Source organism: Alexandromys fortis, unplaced genomic scaffold (assembly GCF_014885135.2).
Source record: "Alexandromys fortis isolate MF-2015 unplaced genomic scaffold, M_Fortis_MF-2015_v1.1 scaffold_9, whole genome shotgun sequence".
Lineage (NCBI taxonomy): Eukaryota > Metazoa > Chordata > Mammalia > Rodentia > Cricetidae > Alexandromys > Alexandromys fortis.
In genome coordinates, this window is record NW_026067892.1 from 19,263,361 (window position 1) to 19,285,755 (window position 22,395).

The window sequence follows — 22,395 nt, forward strand, 5'->3', positions numbered from 1 at the left end:
GATTCCCTGGAACTGGTTACAGATGGTTGTGAGCCACCATGTGGGTCCTGGGAATCTCATCTGGGTTCTTCGGAAGAGCAGCCAGGGCTCTTAACTGCTAAGCCATCTCTACAGTCTAATTTAACAAGTTTTGGGGGGGCATGTCACATTTGAGGATTGAGCGAGGAGCCAGCACCGGAGAAGAGGATGACAGCTGCTGTGATTTATGGGGTGCCACCCCTTCCCTGTGAGCTCTCTGCTGTTGTCACCCGACAGGAGAGAGACTGGCTCAGAGGCATTCATAACGTGGCCAATGTCACATTGCTGAGTCAGATTCTGATGCCGGGTCTACCTGACGGCACAGCCTGAACTCTGCATCCTTGACCCCAAAGCAGGCTGCTAGGTCCCTGCCTGGAACCCTTCTTGTCCCTTCTCCCATCCGGACATGGAGTCAACCGATGCCCATGGGAGACAGTGTCCTTTCAGGCTCAGGTGCCCCTAGCTGGTACAGCTGCTGTGGAAACCCCTTCTTTGCAGCCGCCCCAGAGCCAGGCAGGGCCCTGCAGCAGGTGGCCCCCAGAGCCCCCAGCACAAAAGTAGCAGGGAAGCCCAGCCCCGGGTGGCTATAATGCAGGATGTTCCCTCTTGGCAGGACTTTCCCTGAACAAACAGTGCCAGGAGCTTCAGGATGGTGGGGACAGATAAACAGGAAGAGGAGAAACCAAACCCCATCTTCCCCTGCAGCCTGGCGCCCCTCCCTGCTGCTCTCTTGGCCTAGAGTTAGGAAGGGCAGACGGGGGTCTGGGGACTGGGCTTAACCTGTCAGGTCCCTAGGGTCATGATTTGTCTCCATGAGTGGGGTGAACCTATATGGTGGCACTCGGGTATGAATTTGGTGCCAGTGTTCATTGTCACTCAGCTGTGTTTGCTGGCCTGTGGGGCATAGGGAACAACAGCACAGTGGCAGGTGTGTATGGTGTGCTGGCTGTGGGCACACAGGTGGGTCTGGTAGGGGTCATCTCAGTCGGGCTAGGCATCATCATTATTTAAAATTTTTATTATTTATTTTTCTGTGTATGTATTAGTCAGGGTTCTCTGGGGGAAGAGAACTGATAGAATGAATCTGTGTCTATATCTCTCTATAAAGGAGACTTATTAGAACTACTTACAAGCTGTGGTCCGGCAAGTCTCCCAACAGAAAGTCCATGGTTCAGTGCCCAAGCACTTGGGGTCCACCTCCCACCCTCTACTCTAGTCCCAGGGACCGTGGGATTTTTCTGAGAGTCTCTGCACAGTGCGGAACGCCCGTCTGTGTTGTTCCTTCTGGAAACAACACCTTTGTTTTCCTTTCCAGGCTCAGTTGCCTTGCCTCCTTCAGGAGCTGTCCTTGATAGTTAGCATCTCCCCTACTGCAGCTCGGGGTAGTGGTAAAGGTGTTGGAGACAGAGACCCTGGCCTCCTGTCAGCCTCTTTGCACCTCAGTTTCCTCATCTGTGAACCGGGATGGCTAGGTGTCGGGGAGAGGAGAAAGCCTGACTTCTTCCCCTGTCTTGGTGTGAAGCTGACCAGGACTTGGAGATACATGGCCTTCTCAGGGTTAAGTCCCTTCCGTGCCAGAGACGGAAGCAGAGAGGACAGAGTGTGAAATGAAGTCACTTCCCTGCCCAGGGGGCTGCCCTGTGCTTGGCTTTTGCAGTAAATCCTATTTCCTCCTCGGCTTCCATGTGCCCACACACTCCCAGCTCCCATGACCCTGTGGGTCACTAGCAGGTGGGGGCTCCTGATGGAATGCTGGCCGGTCTTTCATCCGGCGAGTTCACTTCCTGTCTGAATAAGCCATCCACCTTTCCTGCCTGGAATTCCATCAGTGGGGTCCAAGGAAGCTGTGTGCCTGGTCTGACACTATATGTATATAGGCCTTTAGTGTGAGTAGAGAAAGCTGCATGGCTACCCTTGGGCCCCAAAATTTCTTCTGGGGAGCCTGGACTGCCTGTGTCAACAAGAACGCTGACCTGGTCAGGACAGCCCTGAATGACCTCATTTAACTCTCAGTACCTTGCAGGAAATGGGGTGCAGAGAAGCAAGGCTGTAGCCAGGCCTCTGGAGCAGGACATCCCTGGCAGAGAAGCCAAGTCTTGCTGGCTTCAGGGTCCCGGTTTTTCCTACAGGAAGCTGTTTATGAGTCTGTCCACGGTACTCAAGGGCGGGCCCACTTCTGGGGAAGGCACCAGAATATCTTTGGCTATAAAGTTGATACTGAACCATGGCTGCTCGTTCCAGTGGCCTTACAGTGTATGGGGTATGTCTGCGGTAGGAGAAAAGGAAAAAATAAGACCGGAAGTGTAGCTCCATGGAGAAGGCCTTACCTTTGATGCATGATGCGAAGACTCATTCCCAAACACCACAAAAACCAAACCAAACCAAACCAAACAAACAAACAAAAAACCCTCAAGTAGATCAGAGAAGATAAAAGTGTTTGGAAAGGTGAGAAAAATCACCTGGGATATTCCTGCCTCCAGATGCCAAGTCACTAAGAGCATTTTGAACTGTGTCCTCGCAGGCATGTGTTATGCCTGCACTCATGGCCCTTGTTTCAGTTTTCCAAGGCCCTTTTTCGTCTGCCCATTTCTGCCTTTGTGTTCAGTGGGCTGTGAGCTGCAGCTTTGTTCAAGTGCGTGGGGAAGGCTCATCACTCCATCGATTTGTGGGTGGAAAGGGCTGTTTTAGTCACCTGGGGACAGTTTTCTTTGGTACTAGGTCAAAATACTACCAGCAGTAGATTCCTTGTATTTATTGTAGATAGGGTCTCACTGTGTAGTGCTGGTTTCTTGGAACTCAAAAGGTAGACACTTTGAATCAGAGATCCACCTGCCTCTGTTTCCCAAGTGCTGCGAGTGCCAAGCAAGCCATGGTATGGGCTGAAGGTTATAGGGTAACTTTTTGGACTTGTTTTTTTTTTCTTTCTACCTTCTGGGTCCTGGGAACCAAACTTAGGTCATCAGGCTTGATGTCAAGTGCCTTTATCCACTGAGCCCAGTCGTTGGCCCACGAGTAGATTCTTAGCCGTGAGCAGGGGGTCTGGAAACATTGGTGATCTTACTCTGTTAAACCCTAATCCCACAAGCATGCTACATTTTGAATGGCTTTTTTTTTTGTGACTTTGTAACATCAGGTGCAGGCCTTGGGGGAGGGGAACATTGGCTCACTAAGCAGGAAGACACTGACCCCGCCCTCCACCCTGGAGACAGGGTCTCCCTGTGGCTTCAAGCTCAAGAGCCATCGACCTGCATCTCTCTCCTGAGTGCTGGGATTAAAGGTGTGTACCATCACACCTAGCCGATCTTTTGAGGAAGGTTCTCGAGTAGCCCAGGCTGACCTTGGAATTCCCTGGGTAGCCAAGGATGGCCTTGGACTTTGGGTCCTCCTGGCTCCACCCTGCAAATTTCAGACCTGGACCGCCACACACAGTTTAAGCGGTCTTGGGTGTTGAACTTGGGACCCTTAGGTATGCTAGGCAAGCATTCTGCCTGTTGAGTCACATTCTCAGCCTATCAATTGCTGTAAATATTGCATTTATCACCGGAGTAATTGTTATGCTTTGAGAACTGTGCTGGTCTGGTGTTTCCTATTGAGCTCTGACTTTATAAGTGGCCGTAAACCCACTCTCTCCCCTCCCTTTTGAGAACTACACTGTTTTTTTTTTCTCTAGTGAAAATGCGCTCTTTGGACCAAACAGATCAGTTTAACTCTGGCTCCTAACCAGCTCTGGTACGCTATTCTTCCAGACTGCTCTCACACCGGGGTGAGCAGCTGAACTGGGTCAGCACACAGTTACTGAAAAGCTGTGCCTCTGGGTAACTTGCACTGTGTCACTGAGGACACTCTTAGATGATACGGGTGTGTGTGTGGTCACAGTGAGAACACAGGCCAGTCCATGTGGGGCACTGGCTTGCTCCATGCCATGGCTGTGGCATCTTGACTGTGGCTTTTGCTCCACAAAATACCATTCCATCAAGCAACATGCTGCCGCATGTGTTCCCATCTGGGCGACCTGGAATGAAGATATTGGGGACCCTGGACCCCGAGAAACATGCTTACAGAATTGCAGTCCTGTGACAGGTGCCTGTGTCTGTGCCGCCTTGGTGGCCACTGTACATCACCCGTTCCTATTTTTTCCCCCCTTCAGATTTACTGGTCTAATTTCAGTAGCAATTAAGACACTTTTCTATCCCATCGTCTTCGTGTGTGTTCATGTGTGTATGTATATGGATGGGGTACACACGTATGCCAGTCAGAGGTCGGCATAGGGTGGGTGTCTTTTTCGATTGCTCTCACTGGTTGAGTTAGTCTGTCGGGCTAGCAGGCTCCAGGGATCCGTGTCTCAATATCCCTGGCGCTGGTCTTAAAAAAGCCTAAAAACCAGGCTTTTTGATGTGGATGCTAGGCAATGAACTCGGGTCCCCTTGCTTGTACAGCCAGCACTCTACCCACTGTACTGTGTCCCCAGTGGGTCATAATTTTTATATTGTCCCCTAACAACCCAGATAGAGCACATTATACTGTCTGGTGTTAAAAAATTCATGTTTTGGTTAGTTGGGGGTTGTGGTAGTTTCAATGTAATTGGCCCCCATAAACTCATAGGGAGTGGCACTGTTAGGAGGTGGGGCTTTGTTGGAGGAAGTGTGTCATTGTGGAGGTGGGCTTTGAGGTCTTCTATATGCTCAAGCCACACCCAATGGCTTAGACCACTTCCTGTTGCCTGGGAGTCAAGATATAGGACTCTCAGCTTCTTCAGCAGTGCCTTGCCTGTCTGCATACTGCATGTCCCACCGTGTTGATAATGGACTAAGCCTCTGAAACTGTAAGCCACCCAATTAAATGCTTTCCTCTATAAGAAATACCATGGTCATGATGTCTCTTCACAGCAGTAGAAACCCTAAAACAGAGGTGGTGTAAACATGTAATCCCAGCATTTAGGCGTGGAGGCAGGAGGATTAGGCATTTAAGGTCATCTTTGGGTACATACTGAGTTCAAGGATAGCCTACCCCCCCCCTTTTTTTAAAAAAAAAAATCAGGACTGAGGAGATGATTCGTCAGGTAAGATGCTTGCCATTGCTGATATGAGGACTGTAATTTGAGTCCCCAGTACCCAATGCTGGGTGGCTGGGCTGCCTGCTTCGAAGACAGAGTCAGGGAGTCTCTGGGAAAAGACTGGCTAACTAGACTGGTTAAATCAGAAGCTCTGGGTTCAACTAGCAGACCCTGAGTCAGGGAATACAGTGGAGATCAGGAGCTCTGGGTTCTGCTAACACACCCTGAATCAGTGAGTGAGGAAAATCCCTGATGTCACGATATGCACACATGTGCACATAGACAGTCACACTTAACCACACACAGACTCTTGAAAACAATAACAACCAAAGTGAAACAAAATATCCCCTCCCTAGATATAGACACACAAAAGACGGCAACAAAAGATTAGCTTGAACTTTCAAATAACTGCTCGGAGCCTGACTAAGTTTCTGGTGTGCATGTGGAGGGTGCAGCTTGGCCATTTTTCTTGCTCTGCTGAGATGTAGGAGGACACGACTCAAGGATCTCAGGCAGCTGCCGACCCACACGGGTGGGGTGTGCTCTCAGATGAGATATCCACCCCTCTGGTGTCAAAGCCTCTGGACTCTGTGTTCCTTCCTCGCTGTCCTTCTCAACTGTGTGGGATTCAGGGCTGAGCATACCTCTCTGCCTGTCATTTTTAATGGGTAGTTACATGTGGTGACCGTCTGTGGTACAGGCACTGTATTACCCACTCTGGGCTAAAACTGCATCTTTCTTCGTTAATTCTCACAGGAGGCTCCTATAAGTCCAAACTTCTGTTCTGTGTTCTTTCAAGAGACCCCTTTGTGCCAAGCCCTGGCCAGACCCTGGGATGTATCTGAAGGCTAACCCCAGTCCCTGCCTACAGAGACTTGGGGGACCCCTTGGGAGAGGACAGAAAGCTTCCCTCAGTCTGGAATGGAGCGGGGGTGCTGGGCAGGAAGATGTGGAATGAGTGAGAGCGAGCAGGCTGGAGGAGGTCCTGTGTCTTCCCAGACTGGCTGGGCCTGTCAGCAGAGAGGCCACCCACCAGTGACCAGGATTTCCAAGACTCTGTTTCTGCCTTGCAGTAGGCCGTTCCTCTGTGCCATATTTTTGTTACTGATGATCTGCGAAGGCCTGTTGATGTGGCTGTTCCTGGGACAGTGATTAGTGCCTTTGTTGGTGTCTTGATGCAACGTGGGTTCTGGGAGCCATAGGTAGGTGGAGGCAGCTGGGCCAGCTCAGGGAAGTTCTTCCTTGAGTCTCCCTGACGTCTTTAGATGGGAGTCTGTTCTCGTTGCTTGCTGGAAACAGGTGTGTATTCCATAAACGGGTCTTCCCTAATTCTGGGCAGGCAAGCAAATAATGAGAGAGGTGCAGGGGACAGGTGGGTAGGAGTGGCCCCCTTCTGCTGCCCACTGTTAGAGTGCGGGTGGGTCTCTGGCCACCACTGGGTCTCAATTTCCTCCTCTGTAAACAGAAAACAGAATGGAGTCTGAAAAGCACCTTTGGCTCCAGTTCTAAGGTACACACTGGTTCCTAAAGGAGTGTCTGACTCTACTGTGCGTGTTTACACGCGTTCATGTTTGTGCCTGTGAGTTGAGGGGTAAGGCCTGGGAAGGAAGGGGACAATCTGCACTCCTGCCCTAGGGATAGGCCTGAATATATATGTGTGTGTGTGTGTGTGTGTGTGTGTACATGTATGTTGTGTGCGGGAACTAGAGCCAATCTTGGGTATTGCTCTTCATCCATGCCTACTTCTTGTAATAGTTAAAAATATTGACTTACACCGGGAGGTGGTTGTGCACACTTTTTGATCTCAGTGCTTGGGAGGCAGAGGCAGGCAGAATTCTCTGAGTTTGAGGCTACCCTGGTCTACAGAGCAAGTTCCAGGACAGCGAGGACTATACAGAGGGACCCTGTCTCAAAAAACAAACAAAACAAAACAACAAATTGACATGTATGTGTGTGTGTGTGTTTGTGAGACTGAAACATCTTCCCAATATCCCTCCCCGCCCTGAAAGCTTTATGATTCTACTCCAGCCCTTTGGTCCCCCAGCAGGGGAACCCTGTAGCTTGGTGACTTCCCTGTATTTGTTCTGAAGCTGGGACAGATGTTTCCTGCAGCTGGCCACTCACTCAGCCACTGTCCTCAAGATGGATCAGCCTATTTTTAGCTCTATTGTTAAGGCCTGGGCATCTGCTTCCAGGAGCATGTGGGAGGCCGTGGCCCTGGAAAGGACACTCCCCCACACCCCACCCCACCCCGACCCCCATCCATCATGCTCTGCCTCCTGGACTTCTCTTGAGAAGTAAAGAGGCTTCTCAGACACTGAGCTCTACCCGTTGGTTTGTTCCACCTGCTGAATGGGACCACAGTCCTCTGTTGCTCATCACTCTGGAGCCATAAGAAATGCTTTGAAACTTGTCTTATCAGGGGTTCAAGCCGGTGGGCTGCTGTACTTAGAAACACCAAATTGGCTGTGGGTGGGTGGGAGGTGTGGACTGCAGGGCTTCTTAAAGGTGCTGGGACATGGGCTGAGAGTGGCAAGGCTCTTGGGGCATATTCTAGTGGCTCTGGGTGGATGGGGTGGAGGGAGCGAGCACAGGATGGCATTCCTTGTGTGGAGCCCAAGAGTATGACGGCACAGAAGCAAGGAAGAGTGTGTGTTCTGAAAGGCAAGCACTCTGCTCACTGAGCCACTGCCCGAGCCCTGGAAGGGGTGTTTTCAGTGCTAGACAAGGGAAGCCACGGGGTTGGGAGGAGTGGGAACAGATGCTGGGGGGCCCAGTTGCTCGAGTCACAAATGGAGCTTGAGAGTAAGTTGCTGCTGGCCCTCTGAGGTAGCCCCCAGGTGGCCTTCAGGAAAGTGGGCAGGTACTGACCTCATGGGTCCCCAAGGGAGTCTAGATTTCTGCTGACCCTAAAGAATCTAGACTGTCTCCGCCCTGCTCTCTGAGGTCTCCAGGTAGTTGGTTCCTTCCAGTGCTCAGGGATGCTGCAGAGGACAGAAGCCAAGGGAGCAGATGCTTCATTGGAGTCCCCTGCTCCGCTGGGAAACTGCACTGCCTACTACTAGTTCTATCTGGAGTGGACCAGCTTGGCTGGGGGCCTCTCTCTCTCCCTAGTGACCGCTTTTTTCCTTGTGGGGACTCTTATGACTTACAAGGGCTCCTGGAGGGACAAAGAGGCACGGTGCAGCAGGGGACATGATACTTACTCAGAACTTTCTAGACCCTGCAGCTGGTGGTGGAGATTAACTGATGGTAGGTTCATGTCTATGTCTCTCCAGTTTCCCCCCAAATCCTGGGGGGTGTGTGTGTTGGGGGGCAGGTCACGTGTTCTGTGATTGCCCTCTGCTGTGACTCCCTCCACCTCAAACCCTGAGAACAGACTCACAGTCTACAGCGCAGCCTGTCCACCAGCAGGGAAGGTTGACATTCCTGTGACCATCTGGTCTGTGGTCACTGAGGGTCCAAGCCTAAAAATAACAGGGCACATTAGTCAGGATTAGACTTGTCTGTAAGTCATAGGAAAAGCCAAATAACAGGAGTTTATACAAGATGGAAGTTTATTTCCCTGTCCTTGTCCAAGCCCAGGGCTTTGTAGATCACGCCTGCTGTGGTGGCTCTACTCCATGGTTTCCTCAGAACCTTGGCTGGCCTCTGTTCCTAGGTTGCGGTTTCATGAGCTCTAGGCTCAACATGGCTGCGAAATGTCTCCTGTCATCTGTGTCCCAGGTTGCAAGATGGAAGAAAGGAGAAGCTCTCATAGGGAACGATTCTGGAACTCAGCCTGTAATGCTGTCCCTTACATCCTGTTAGCTAGACTTTAGTCACATGGCACAAGTATCTAAAGATCTTGGTCCTGGGTAGCATTGTGGTTAAGTAGTCATTCCTGCCCTTCCTGGGGGAGGAAGGCATTCTGGGGATTTAAAATAATTTAAACATACTATGTATTAGAGAGAGAAAGAGAGAGAGAGGGAGAGAGAGAGAGAGAGAGAGAGAGAGAGAGAGAGAGAGAGAGAGAGAGAGAGAGAGAGAGAGGAGAGAGAGAATGAACCGCAGCACACAGACAGCAAATGCTCTTAACCACTGGGCTCTCTCTCTACTCCCTGCCCGTGAACTTTTGATCCTTCTGCCTCCATTGACCAAATGTTGGGGTTACAGGTGTGTCTCACCATTCCTGTTTTTTTTTTTTTGAGGAGGGGGTGGTTCAAGACAGAATATCTCTGTGTAGTCTTGGCCATCCTGGAACTAGCTGTGTAGGCCAGGCTGGTCTCGAACTCACGGAGTTGAGAGTCAGATCTGCCTGCCTCTGCCTCCGCCTCCTAAGTGCTGGGATTAAAGGTGTGCATCACCACTCCCGGGTGCATACCTGGTTTATACAGGGTTGGGGATGGAACCTGGAGTTTTCACAAAGCTCTAGGTTCAACTCCACATACCATAAAAAAAAAAAAAACCAACAAAAAACAAAACGAGACAAGTTAGGAGGTGGTAAAGGGGAACCCTCGGAAGGTTTCATTTAGTTTCCAGTGGATCCCGTCCTAGTTTTAAAGAGGAAGAGATAGGGGAGGGCATCTACGGGACACGAGCGGGGGATTCCAGGTGCAGGACAGACAGGATACTCCTGCTACTAAACTGAGTCTTCCGGGGAGCCCCTCTTTGCCTGCTCCATTGTTGCTCTGTATGGGACCTTCTAGGCCTCCTTGTTGGTCAGTGGAAAGTCCACAGGGCTGTAGTAGTGGCCTTCCACAGGGTGACTGTCCTGGCTGGACCTAGAGCTGGAGGAGCTGGTGCAGTAGGGAGGCACCATGACCTGTACCCAGCCTTGAGTACTTACCGCAATTACACTTACAGTAATTATACTTGACGTAATTACACTTAAAAAAATTTCCTAAAGGAACCAGGTTAGGTGTGGGAAATTTAACAGCAATGCACAAGTAAAAAGAAAAATCCGAGCCCTGACTTGCACTGTTGATGTTGAAGTGAGGCTCCAGTGTTTTGTGTCTGCTTGTTGCCAGATGCTAACCTTGGCTATCCATGTCAGTGGCCAGTCCGGCAGGGTAGACAGTCATGGATGTCTGCTCTGAGCTGCTTCCTTCCGGGAGCAGTGTGGTCTTCTCCTTTGAAGCAGGCAGCTGATCCTGAGTCAGGGAAGATGCGGGCTGGCTCTGAAATGGTGAGAAGCAACTTCTGTGACACTCTGCAGAGGCTGTGGGAGTTGAGCGACAGAGGCGTGAGTGCAGTCAGGGAGCTTTCCTGAAGGAGCTGGGCATCTGTGGGGTAGCACTTTGGGGAGCGTGTTATGGGAGGGGCACCCTCCACCCTGGCCCCTGGTTGAAGGGACTTGGTGCATAGTGCTCACTGACCAAGATGGCTCAGTTTGCTTTGCTGATGTCTGCTAGCCCTGGTGCTGTTCTGGACAAACCAGGACCACTCTGTCCTCAAAGGTGCCAACTGAGCTCCCAGCCCCTACACCCTGCCTTCGTTAAGATTCTGCCCTTGTGTTTTCTAGATTGTCATGCGCTGCCATGAGGTAACCAAAGTTGGTCTTTGGGGCATGCTTGTTTCTCTTCGTTGTATGACGTTTGTGACTGTTGTGGCGACGTGCCTTGCACTTTGTCACTACTTCTGAATGTTTCCCCATGGCACAGATCTACAGTATTTGGTTCCACAGTCGTCAGCTGATGGGCGTTAGTAGTGGTCTCAGACCCTGGCTGTGTGAGTCCTGAGGCTGTGAGGAGCCGTCCCTCAGCCTTGTTCTCTGGGAGAGCCTGTTAAGTGGGAATGTTGAGTCATGTGGTGGTCATGTGCTTACCGTGGCCTGAAACTGCAGGATCAAGGCTTGTGATGGCTCATGATTTTCATCCTGGTACTTGACGGGGCAAGGCTGAGGTAGGAGATGACCGTGAGTTCTCTTAGACTACATACTGAGTTCCTGGCCAGCCAGCGCTACATAACAAGACCTTGTCCAATAGATAAATAAATATCAAACAAACAAAATGACGGAACTGTTTTTTGAAGTAGCCACAGGACTTCACTTGGCCTGCTGTGTGAGAGCCTGGGAATTCCAGGGCCTTGGTTGTTTAGGCTTTGAAAATTTGCCACCGAAGATAAGTGAACGGTGTCCTCTTGTGTGCTTGTTCGGATGCGTTCACGTCCTCATGTCTCTTGCTCATCTTTAAGCAGTTCTTGTGTGTGTGTAAACTTCATACTGAGCCGTGGGGTTTAGCATCTCTTTGGTAGATCAAGATTAAACAGGTAAAACATGACCAATTCCTGGCTGTCAGGAAAGCCACCTGTTGGCACCTCCACTGTGAGCTTCTGCCGCTCCACTGGCCCAGAAACAATGGTGCCAACCCATCATTGACTGAAACCGCCGGATCTGTAGACCAGAGTGAACCTGTCCATTTTGTGAGTTGATTACCCCAGGTATTTTGTGAACCTGACATACAGCAGGTTGTTTACCCACCTGTGCTAGTGGACTGCCTCAACAGATTTGCTTCGTGCCCACCCTCTGATTCTCCACCTCCAAGATGAGCCTCGGGAGTCCACTCACAGAGCTGCCATGCTGACCTTGGTCGTCAGCAGTGGTCTGATTATCAGTACCACCGACCTTAGCAACCTCTGGATCCTCTGTGTAATAGGATGTCTACCCATTCTAAAGGTCCGATCAGTTAGTTTTCACAGGATGCTACCCACCCTAGTTGCTTGTTCTGCCAGCTGTGCACATCTGCATTATCTGCTGCCTGTCCTTGCAAAGCTACCAGCTGGGGCCTGTCATTGTCTATGAGTCCAAGGCAAAGGAGGGGTAGAGGCAGCCTGTCCTGTGGGAATGGGCCTGGACTTGGCCTGTGGCAGCTGTGGCCGGCAATGGATTCGTGCCCGCTTCCCTCCTTTCCTATGTGTTCCTTTCTTGGAGCTGTTTCCACTCACATTCCTTTGGCCCAGGCTGCTGGGAGGAGGCCTGGGAAACTTCAGTGTGGAGCCTGGCAGCTGGAGGGGCCGGTGAAGAAGAGAGAGAGTTCTCTCCCTGTGGCCCATCAGCTGGGGTCCACGGAGCATCCCCGCTTTGTGAGCCACCTGATTTCCTCCGTGAGAATATAAAGGTTCATTGTTTGTGTCTTTGTTGGGTGGGGGATTGAGCTGTGTGTCAAGAGCCAGGGAGATGGCCTCTTAAGCACAGGTGTGGGGCAGTCACCGGGACTGTCATGAGGCTCTCGGGAGCTTCCAAGGATGCCGAGACGGAAGAAAAGAGGGGGCCTTCTCTGTATGGGATCAGAACTGTGAGTAGCTGGAGAAGGCTCAAGAAGGGTAGAGGAGATGGTCAGTTTCTCTCTGAGTCTCCAGGACAAGAGATATCTGGGGAAGGATTCCCTGTTTACAGTGTTGGGAGGCATAGGGATAGTCTGTAGGCGCTGTGAGCGCTAAGTCAGGTCTAGAAACTGTGGACCGACTTGCCCGCCTTTGTGCTGACCGCACCACCCCACCGTTCACGTCGTTGGGTACCATTGCAGCGGTGAGAGGGTGGTGTGGAGCTGAGGTACAGGAGGAGTGTTTGGTCAGAGCGGACAGTACCCATGATTTGCAGCTGGGCGAGTTACCATGTTTTAGGCTACATGCTGGGCTATCTCCCAAGTGTAAAAGGATGTGGGGAGCTACCAGGACCCCCCCCACCCATAGTAATACCTGTGCCACATGTGGTCCCTGTGGCCACGGAGTTCCTACAAACTTCCATGATCCTCTCTGCCGCGTCTGCCGCTCTCTGTGGAACACCCAGCCTCGTTCTTCCCAGCCGATCCTGAGCCTCATGCTACTCCAGATCTTCATCCGTAGGCCTTGAACTTTAACCTCAGGCTGGCAAGACCAGTTTCCTTCGAATCCAGGATGCCTGGCTCTCTGTGGGTGCGGAAGCACTGCCTCCTCTCCCACAGGGTGACGATGCTGATCGGATGTTGGGTTCTGTGGCTACTGTTCTCTTTGAGCGTTTTATCTGATGGCAGCTCACCTAGTTTGGATGTCTCTGGCCTCGTTCTAGGAAACTCATGGGTAGAATGACTTCCTGTGTGTCTACCTTAGCGCAGTGGCACAGAGGAAGTGAAGTACGGCCTTGGTGCAGCGGCCACTCGTGGGCAGCTCGTTCCCATCCCAGCCCTCTCTGCCCACATTTATCTCTTACGCTCTGAGCCTAGCAGTCCTGAACCACCGTCACCTCTGTGGACAGCTATCCTTTCCTGAGTGTACCCCATGTCACCCTGTGATAGGTGCTCTATAGCTGAGTAGGTCCTCAGCACTTCTTTTTTTTTTTTAATTATTTTCCTGAACATGTTTAGTTTTTTAAAATTTTTTATTTATTTTTATGTACATGGGTATTTAGCCTACATGTTTGTGTCTGTGTGCCACTGGTGTGTATGATGCCTATAGAAGCCAGAAGAGGGTATATAGTCCCCTGGGATTGTAGTTAGATAGTTGTGAGCTGCTCTGTGGGTTCAGGGAATTGAACCTGGGTCCTCTGGAAGAGCAGCCAGTGCTCTCAACCTCCAAGCCATCTCTCCAGCACTTCTTAGCAGTTCTGTGCACTTCTGTGTAGCCTGCTCTCCCTTGTACCCTCTGGGGTCCTGATTTGGTTTCCCAGGCCCCTTTCCTGTCTCCTCTGCTTGACTTCACTTTCCTCCTCTGAGCACACAGGGGGACAGAGATAGACCCAGGAGGCCCTGGAAGAAGCCTCTTTCTCTAAGTAGCTGTAGCTGGTCCTTAACGTTTCTCTGTGTGGAACTCTCTCATGGTGTCAGCAGAGGAAGGCATAAAGGCAGGTCCCCCCAAGAGTCTGTGTCTGCAGCCATGGTAGGGATTGCCTCTTCCTGGGTTTCCCGCCCGTCTGAGCTGTGTGCCCTCTTACCTGCAGATCTGGGGTCCTGAGGCCGCCGGCAGACTATGGGTACAACGGCAAGCACAGCCCAGCAGACAGTCTCGGCTGGCTCCTCCTTAGAGGGCCTGCAGGGCAGCAGTACCATGGATGGGAGGCATTCGCTCAGTGTGCAGTCCTTCCACACCACAAGCTTGCACAACAGCAAGGCCAAGTCCATCATCCCCAATAAGGTGGCCCCTGTCGTGATCACGTGAGTATCTGGGGACGTGTAGTCATGTTCCTGGAAGACATGGCCTTAGGGAGTGGGGGACCTGCATGCACTTAATGCTTACAGACTGCTTCCAGTTTTGTAAATAAAAACACCAAGTCTGACCCAGAGAGGTTAAGCAGTATTTCGGGAATCACACAGAAAGCTGGTCGTAGGACTGAGTCTTTTGTGAGTCTCCGAGGCTGTGTTGCTTACCTATGTGTATGGTGCCAGAAGCCTGGGCAAGGAAGACTGGCCAAAGGAACGTCTTTTTTATTTTTTTTATTTATTTTTTAAAAAAGAAAACAAACTATCTTTTTTCATTATACATACCAATCCAAGTTCCTACTCCCTCCCTTTCCCCATTCCCTCCACTTAGCCCCCCCCCCCCCCCCCCCCCCCCCCCACAGAGAGGGTAAGGCACAGTGCTTTGGTGAAGCTCCAAGGCCCTCCCTACTATATCTAGACTGAGCAAGGTATTCATCCAAAGAGAATATAGGATCCCAAAAAGCCAGTACATGCAGTAGGAATGAATCCTAGTGCCATTGCCAGTGGCCCCTCTGTCTGCCCCAGCCACGCAACTGTCAACCGCATTCAGAGGGACTAGTTTGGACCTATGCTTGTTCCTTCCCAGTCTGGCTGGAGTTGGGGAGCTCCCGTTAGCTCAGTTGACTAGGAACATCCTTTTTATACCCCCCCCTCTTTTTTTAAAGACAGAATCTCGCTATATATCCTGAACTGGCCTAGGACTTGCCATGTAGACCAGGCTGCCCTTAAGAACACACAGCTCCACCTGCCTCTGTCTCCTGAGTGCTGGGATTTAAGGTGGGCATCACGATGCCCCATGGTAGCTGGGTTTTTTCAGGGCCTTGGGCTGGAAAGCTGGCAGCTCCTTCTCCGTGCTCCAGCTGGGGCCTTCAGGAACACTGAGTGAGGGGGCAGAAGTTCGCTGTTGTTAGCATGTTTTCAGCAACCTGGACACACAGCATCCAGGAGGGCCGGGAAGGATGGATATCTGTGTGTGGATGAAGGAGTGGGTACTTCTGGGAGCTGGAGACAGAAGAATGCAGGGACCCTGAGTGTGTCTCCTGGGGAACCAGAAGCTTTGTTGTTCTTCTCCTGATACCTGTCCATTATGCTTCCTCATATCCGGGCCTTTCTGGATTGCAGGAAGAAGGACACGGGGCTCGAAGTGTTAAAGATGTTCCACACATGGGTTTGGCAGAGGCCTGGGAGATGTGCTGCTATGTGAAGAAGTCCATGGGTGGAGTGGTCAGGCCACTAGCCCTGGGGCTTGGCAGAAAAGCAGTAATTACCATAAGTTATTGTGTTTGGGATGAAGGCAGGAAAGAAATGTCTGGCGAAAGTGACTTGATGGACAAGAAAATTAGTTTGGGTTGCTGGGTGGTGTGGTGGTGTGCACACCTTTAATCCCAGCCTTGTGGAGGCAGAGGCAAGTTGGCGTCTGTAAGTTCAAGGCTAGACTGGTCAGCATAGTTAATTCCAGGACAGCCGGAGTTACATAGTGAGACCATGGAGAGAGAGAGAGAGAGAGAGAGAGAGAGAGAGAGAGAGAGAAGAAGAAGGAGGAGGAGGAGGAGGAGGAGGAGGAGGAGGAAGAAGAAGAAGAAGAAGAAGAAGAAGAAGAAGAAGAAGAAGAAGAAGAAGAAGAAGAAGAAGAAGAAGAAGAGAAAGGAAGGAAGGAAGGAAGGAAGTCTATTTGGACATTGAAGGCAGCCTTGGGAGAAGCACGTCTGGAGCCTGGGTTCTGCCTCCTTCTTCCTTCTCTGTACCTCAGTTTCCTCATCAACATAAGCAGAGATGACAGGAAATGTGGAACTGGGTGTTGTGGCTGTGTTATGACTACCTGAAAATGCCTAGCAGGAAGGGGCTGTGCTTGCAGCCCTCCTTGGGTTGCAGTGTTTGAGGTGGAAAGGACCTTACAGATCATCCAGTAGAGGCACCAGCTGACTGCATCATGCAGACCAAATCTGGCCCTCCACCTGCTGATGTAAATAAAGTTTTATTGGCCCACTGTTAGGTCTGTTCCCTTGTACAACACTTGTTGATACCTAATGCTTCAGTGGCAGGATGGTCAGGCTGGTGCAAGACCCACAAAGCCAGAAATGTTTGTTTTTGGTCCTTTGTGGGAAAGATTTGCAGAGCCCTGGTCATGGCAGATAGATAGGAAAACTGCGTTAGAAAGGAAAATGGGTTTCAGGGAGGCAGATGGTGTGCCACTGTGAAGTGTTAACAAGGTGGAGGCAGAGCAGGAGCCAGGTCCGCATTTTCCCACTACTTTCCTGCAGGCAGCTGTTTTGTATGGAGCCCTTAGCATGAGAGCCTGAGCTCTGGCAGTCAAGTCTCAGGCACTGGTACCTTGGCGGCGTGGCTTTGTGTCTTGAGTCCACAGTCACCCTGCCTTAGTCATTGTGCCTTTACCTAGCTGTCTACAGAAATCACTATGGGCTTCTTTAAGCAGCTGGTGTGTGTCCAGGCCTATTGTGGGTGATAATAAGGTCCTGTGAATCAGAAGACCTGAAAACAGCCAGGGGAGGGACTTGCCCTTAGATCTTGTGGGCTGAACTGCCCTGGGCTCTAGGATTGGAGGTGTGGGGCCTGTTCCACTGCAGCCTGAGGGGTGGGCTATCCAATGGCAATGTCTTAATCAGGGTTTAGGTTGTACCCTAACAGTATTGCCCATACAGAGTACTCGAATCAAGACCCATTTGGGTGTCCAGGCTGGTATGGCAGACTATGACCATCTGGGCTCCTCCAGTGTCTTACCACATCAGCATGTACCTCTGTCTTTTGGGACAATTGTTCTACTTCTGCCAGGGAAAAAAGCAAGGCACACTAGAAGGCATTTCCCTTTGGGAGTGGCCTGAATTTTCCCCACCTCACCCCCTGGCATCTCATTGGCCAGAGCTTAATCCAGTCCCGCAGCTAGCTGCAAGGGAGGCTGGGAAATGTAGTCTGCAATGGGGGTAGCCCTGGGTCTCAGTCTCAGTTGTGCTGTATGAGGGTGAAGGGCAGCTGCATGGGTGGGGGTGAGATGGCTTTGCTGCGGGTTCCGGGGACAGCGTAAGGGACCAGCAGAGGTTGTCTGTCTCAGTTTTCATTGTGCCTCTGGCAGGTACAACTGCAAGGAGGAGTTCCAGATCCACGATGAGCTGCTCAAGGCCCATTACAGGATGGGCAAGCTCTCAGATGCTACCCCTGAGCACTACCTAGTGCAGGTGAGGGCAGCCCTACCTACCCCACCCCAGCCACTTACCCCCTCCTCTGCTGCTTCTCCGTGTCCACCTTCTCTCGCTCTGTCTCAGTCTCTCAGTTCTTTGGAACTCAAGGTGCATTCATACTCTAGGCAAGCGGTCTACCACTGAGCCATGCCCGCAGTTCCTCACTGGTGGTTCTAGGCAAGTAAGTTCTGCTGAGCCATGCCTGAAGCCCCTCAGTTCTTCTTACCACTCATGTAGCCACTCTCCCTTCAGGGGTCATGGCCCCCAACTCTAGTTCCTACTCCCCCTCCCTGTCCCATCTGGTGTTCTCCATCTTTTATACCAGTGGTTCTCTACCTTCCTAATGCTGTGACCCTTTAATACAGTTCCTCATGTTGTGGTGACCCCCCCCCCATCCATATAATGATTTTGTTGCTACTTCAGAACTGTAATTTTGCTACTGTTATGAGTCTTAATGTAAATATTTTTGGAGATAGAGGCATGCCAAAGGGGTCTCCACCCATAGGTTGAGAACTGCTGTTTTAGACTCTAAAAGAGTTAAACACTCTAGAATTTAGAGTGTCTGAACTTACTGGGTTTAGCTCCTGTTTGTTCCTTCCCCTCTCTTCCATGTCTCATGGGGGTAAAAGTCCACAGACCCGCTGTTTTAAAATCTGTTGTCTGGTACTGTTGTCCCATGAGCAGCAGTGAGAGCGGTGTAGGACCGACTAGATACTGGGTGGTTGCCTGGCTGTGCCGTAATCATTGTGGGAGTTTCTGGCTTGCCTGTGAATACAGGTCTTACTCCTTGTCGGTCAGGCAAGGGTCACAGGAGATGACCTAGCGTTCTAGTTTGCCTAGGAATGAACTCTTGACCAGCCAGTATTCTGGTCTTTTTTTCTGTGGGCACTGGGTCATTTTACCCAAGTCTGGTAACTAGTCCTTGCAACTAGTGAATTAGTGAGGTTCTAGCGGGGAGCTGGCCTAGTTACCTTCTGGCCCAATCCAGACATGACCCTCTTTCCACGAGCCTTGGGGCATCTAGTCGTCCTCCAGGGGGGAGCTACAGACCCTCTTTGGAGCCAGCTTTGGCTTGCAGTTCCAATCTGCTTTCCTTAAGGCCTGGCTGACCCCGAGGGCACTTTCTATACGAAGCCTTCTACCGTCGCCATCACAGATGTCTGTCCCATGAACCTGCAAGCAACTTGAGAGCAGAACCACATCCCCACCCCCCAGTCCTCCCGTCCTGTTCCCTAGAGCCCACGAGAGAGTTCTGCCTGAGGAGAAACCTTTGCATCCTGGATTGACTTGCTGTGATTCTCTCTGACAGGGACGCTATTTCCTGGTGCGTGACATCACCGAGAAGATGGACATGCTGGGAACCTTGGGGAGCTGTGGGGCTCCCAACTTCCGGCAGGTGCGGGGTGGGCTCCCCGTGTTTGGCATGGGACAGCCCAGCCTCTTAGGATTCAAGAGGGTCCTGCAGAAACTCCAGAAGGACGGGCACAAGGTGAGCTTGCTATATCCCAGGCTGGCCCTTGACGGCAAGAGGTAACTTCTGAGACTCTGGAGTGGCATATTTGGGGCTGGAGAAGGGAATGTGCCTGGGCTAGGCCTCGCCCTTCAGGCAGAAACTGGAGAGGTTTATTGCATTGTCCTTTGGGGGTGGGAGTGCCCAAGGTCAGACGCCTCTTGAGAGCCTTGGAGGAAATGAGAGGTGATCAGAGAGCCACTTTCCAACTCCAGAGACTGCCGCGATGGTCTTGGCTGACACCTAAATCTGTCAACTCTCTGAGGAAGGGCCCCATTTTACAGAGCAGGAAACTGAGGTTCTGAGGGAGAAAGTGGCTTGTTTAAGGTCACACAGCTTTTGTGCGGTGCTTGAAGGCTCAGACCCGGGCAATTAGACCCCAAGCACCTGCTTTCAAATGCTTCCTCTCACCTGCTTGAAGGAGGGGGGAGTGGCAGAGTGAATAAGAATGGTGTGTGTGTGTGTGTGTGTGTGTACGTGTGTACAGGTCCCGTCTTTACAGCTTGACCCTGGCTCCCTGGCGATGGCTCTGCTGTAGCTCAGCCAATGGCTGACTGCTTGGTGGAGAGCGGTCTAGCCTTTCTTCAGCTGGTCTTTAGCCAACAACTGGTTTACCCAGGACTCTGTGTTAGGTATCGTGGGCCTGTGGAAAGAGCCAGAATGTGATGCGGCCTGGGTGATGTGTAGTCCACCGAGAGAGAAAAGACAGACCCGCTGGCGTGTTGATAGGTTAAAATGTGGCAGAACTTGCCTGGGAGACTGAAAGGACAGTCGCTCTGAGAGGAGAATGTGTTCCTGCTGATTGAGGGGAATTGGCGGGCAGGTGGCAATTAGACAGAACTTCAGTAATAAACTGAATGGATTCCTGTTGAAGGGACTGGTCTAGTGCTCCACCCCTGATGAGGGAGGAACTATCTGGGCAAAGGCCTAGAGGTTGCACAGGGGACTAAGATCCATGCAGCACAGGGGCAATGGCTTCTCTCAACAGGAGTGTATCATCTTCTGTGTGCGGGAGGAGCCTGTGCTGTTCTTGCGTGCCGAGGAGGACTTCGTGTCTTACACACCTCGAGACAAGGAGAGCCTTCATGAGAACCTCAGGGGTCCTGGGCCGGGGATAAAGGCTGAGAGCCTGGAGCTGGCCATCCGGAAAGAGGTGAGGGCCTGTGGGGTGGCCATGTGCTGAGAGCGTTTCTCCCTCGCTGGCCTCAGATGTCTGAGCGGAGACTCCAGTCTGCTCTCCAGACATGCCCCTGAAACCATTCTGGGTGTGGGAGCCACTCAGCCTTTGCTGGCCCGCACTCCCCAGCTTTCGTGCCCTGCTTGGGTGAGTGGCTGGCTGCACCGTTGACCTCTTGTTCCAAGCTGGCCTATTTCTGTCCCTCTCTCACCATGCTCCTCCTTTACTCCCCAGTCCTGGTGTAGGGAGGGGTCTGGTCTGGTAAGAAGAGATCTAGGGTAGGAGGCCCAAAGCTGAAGTTGGGCTACTCACCGGTCATGTGCGGCTCTATGGAGTCGCTTGCTGGGCCTGTCTCCGAGATTCCAGGGCCACCTCTTCTCTCCCAACCGAGTCTTGGTGTGGGGCTCTGAGATGATTGACACACCAGAGAGGTGTATGAGAGGAATGTAGGGGTCACCGTGCTTTAGAGAGAGATGGATATGAGGAAGTCCAGGCCTTGCTGGGACTAGCCTCTCCTTGCCTCTCTTACTTCTGCTTCAGCTGACTGAGCCTCATCCTGGCCAGGTAGCTAAGCGCATTTCCACTGCTCCGTGGGCAGAGCCCTCCAACTGACCTCCATGGTGGTCATGATCAGTCCACGCAGGTCTGGCTGCCCTCAGGCCTGATCCCTGTAGGCAGGGCAGAGTGCCTCTGGCCACGTGGCTCCCTCTTGAAGGACAAGAAGCCTATGTGTAACCTCCATGTGGCCTGGTCCCCAGACCTGGCAGGGGCAATCAAGGAGGCCTAGGAAGCTCAGGCCATATCCCTCTGATTCTTGCATCTCACTCTAGATCCACGACTTCGCCCAGCTGAGAGAGAACATGTACCATGTGTACCACAACACAGAGGACCTGCGTGGGGAACCGCACACCGTGACCATCCGAGGTGAGGATGATGTGCACGTGACCGAGGAAGTGTATAAGCGGCCGCTGTTCCTGCAGCCTACCTACAGGTATCCGGAGCTGATGTCCTCTCTGGGCTGGCTCTCCAGCTGCTACCTCAGTTTTCCCATCTGCACATCAGGCCTGTGCTTGGGGGATGACGGCTTGAGCTGCTCCCCAAGGTCATTGCCCGGCTCATGGGCTGTTCTCTTCCGGCAGATATCATCGTCTTCCCCTGCCAGAGCAAGGGGCCCCCCTGGAAGCCCAGTTCGATGCCTTTGTCAGTGTCCTCCGGGTAAGTGGGACTGAGGGGAGGGACTTCTGGGAGTGGTAAGTAGGAACAGGTGTCCCTCATTGGTCTCCATGGAGATGCTCAGGGTGAGTGTGACCTCTGGCTATCTCTGTGGAAGGTTCGATCTATGATGTATATAGGGTCCAATATGTTGGGGTGTGGGGTGGCGTCTGTGTCCTTACGTGTGCATAGATGCATCCTTCTGCAGTGTGTGTACTTGTGTCTGTGTGCACACGTGCACCTGAGTACACATGCCGCAATTCTCTAATACCAGAGTCCAAAACTGATGCCTGGAGGACCTGGTTCTAGCCATGGCTTGGCTGCGCACTCGCTGTGTGGTGCGGGAGACCTTCCCTCCTGTCTAGACCTCCTTCTTCCCTTTTTCAGTCAAGCTCGAGATTCTTGTCCCACAGGCTTATTTGCTGATTTACTGGGCATGGGGGGGGGCGCTTTCTGTCCCATCCCATTTTGGGACATTTGTATTACATGGGGAAGGGCGTCAGGTCAACGTAGGGCCTGGGACCCTGAGAGTAGCTCCTATTTCAGACCCCATGAGATTCCTGGCCTGTTCTCTGAGTTCCCCTGAGGCTGGGCAGGGGCAGGACCTGAGGCCCTGGGAGCAGATGGATCAGATCTGGCCGCAGACTTGACATCAGAGGCTGCGCTACTTTTCTAACCCTGGCTTGCTGCGGATGTCATGAGCCTGACTGGGGCCTCAGCCTCAGGGTTTTCCCATCATACACTTGCCTGACGGTCGTTCACGTTCCCTCCTGCAGGAGACCCCCGGCCTTCTGCGGCTCCGAGATAACCACGGGCCTCCCCCTGCTCTCCTGTTCAGCTGCCAGTCAGGTGTGGGCAGGACCAATGTGGGCATGGTCCTGGGTACCCTCGTGCTGTTCCACCGCAGTAGAACCACCTCCCAGCCAGAGTGAGTGGCAGGGGTTGGGAGGCCGGGAGAGGAGAGTGCAAAGCCACCTCTGGGATGATGGGGCCACACCCAGAAGGCAGGGCATCGTCGCCTCATTTGCCACAGATTTGCTTGGTGCCCTGGAGAGGCACTGGACCCTTCTGGGCCTTCA

General features: G+C 52.0%; 1 protein-coding gene across 1 annotated transcript in view; it reads left to right on the plus strand.

Annotated features, from left to right (window-relative positions):
* Positions 1 to 22,395, plus strand: part of Pald1 (phosphatase domain containing paladin 1) — a 58,740-nt gene that overhangs the window by 11,004 nt on the left and 25,341 nt on the right. Inside the window, exons 2-8 of the mRNA XM_050142913.1 lie at positions 13,965 to 14,178; positions 17,312 to 17,414; positions 18,727 to 18,906; positions 19,916 to 20,080; positions 20,935 to 21,095; positions 21,244 to 21,319; positions 22,093 to 22,244. Coding sequence (XP_049998870.1) covers positions 13,994 to 14,178; positions 17,312 to 17,414; positions 18,727 to 18,906; positions 19,916 to 20,080; positions 20,935 to 21,095; positions 21,244 to 21,319; positions 22,093 to 22,244 — 1,022 coding nt within the window. The 5' untranslated portion in view covers positions 13,965 to 13,993. The remainder of the gene's footprint in view (positions 1 to 13,964; positions 14,179 to 17,311; positions 17,415 to 18,726; positions 18,907 to 19,915; positions 20,081 to 20,934; positions 21,096 to 21,243; positions 21,320 to 22,092; positions 22,245 to 22,395) is intronic.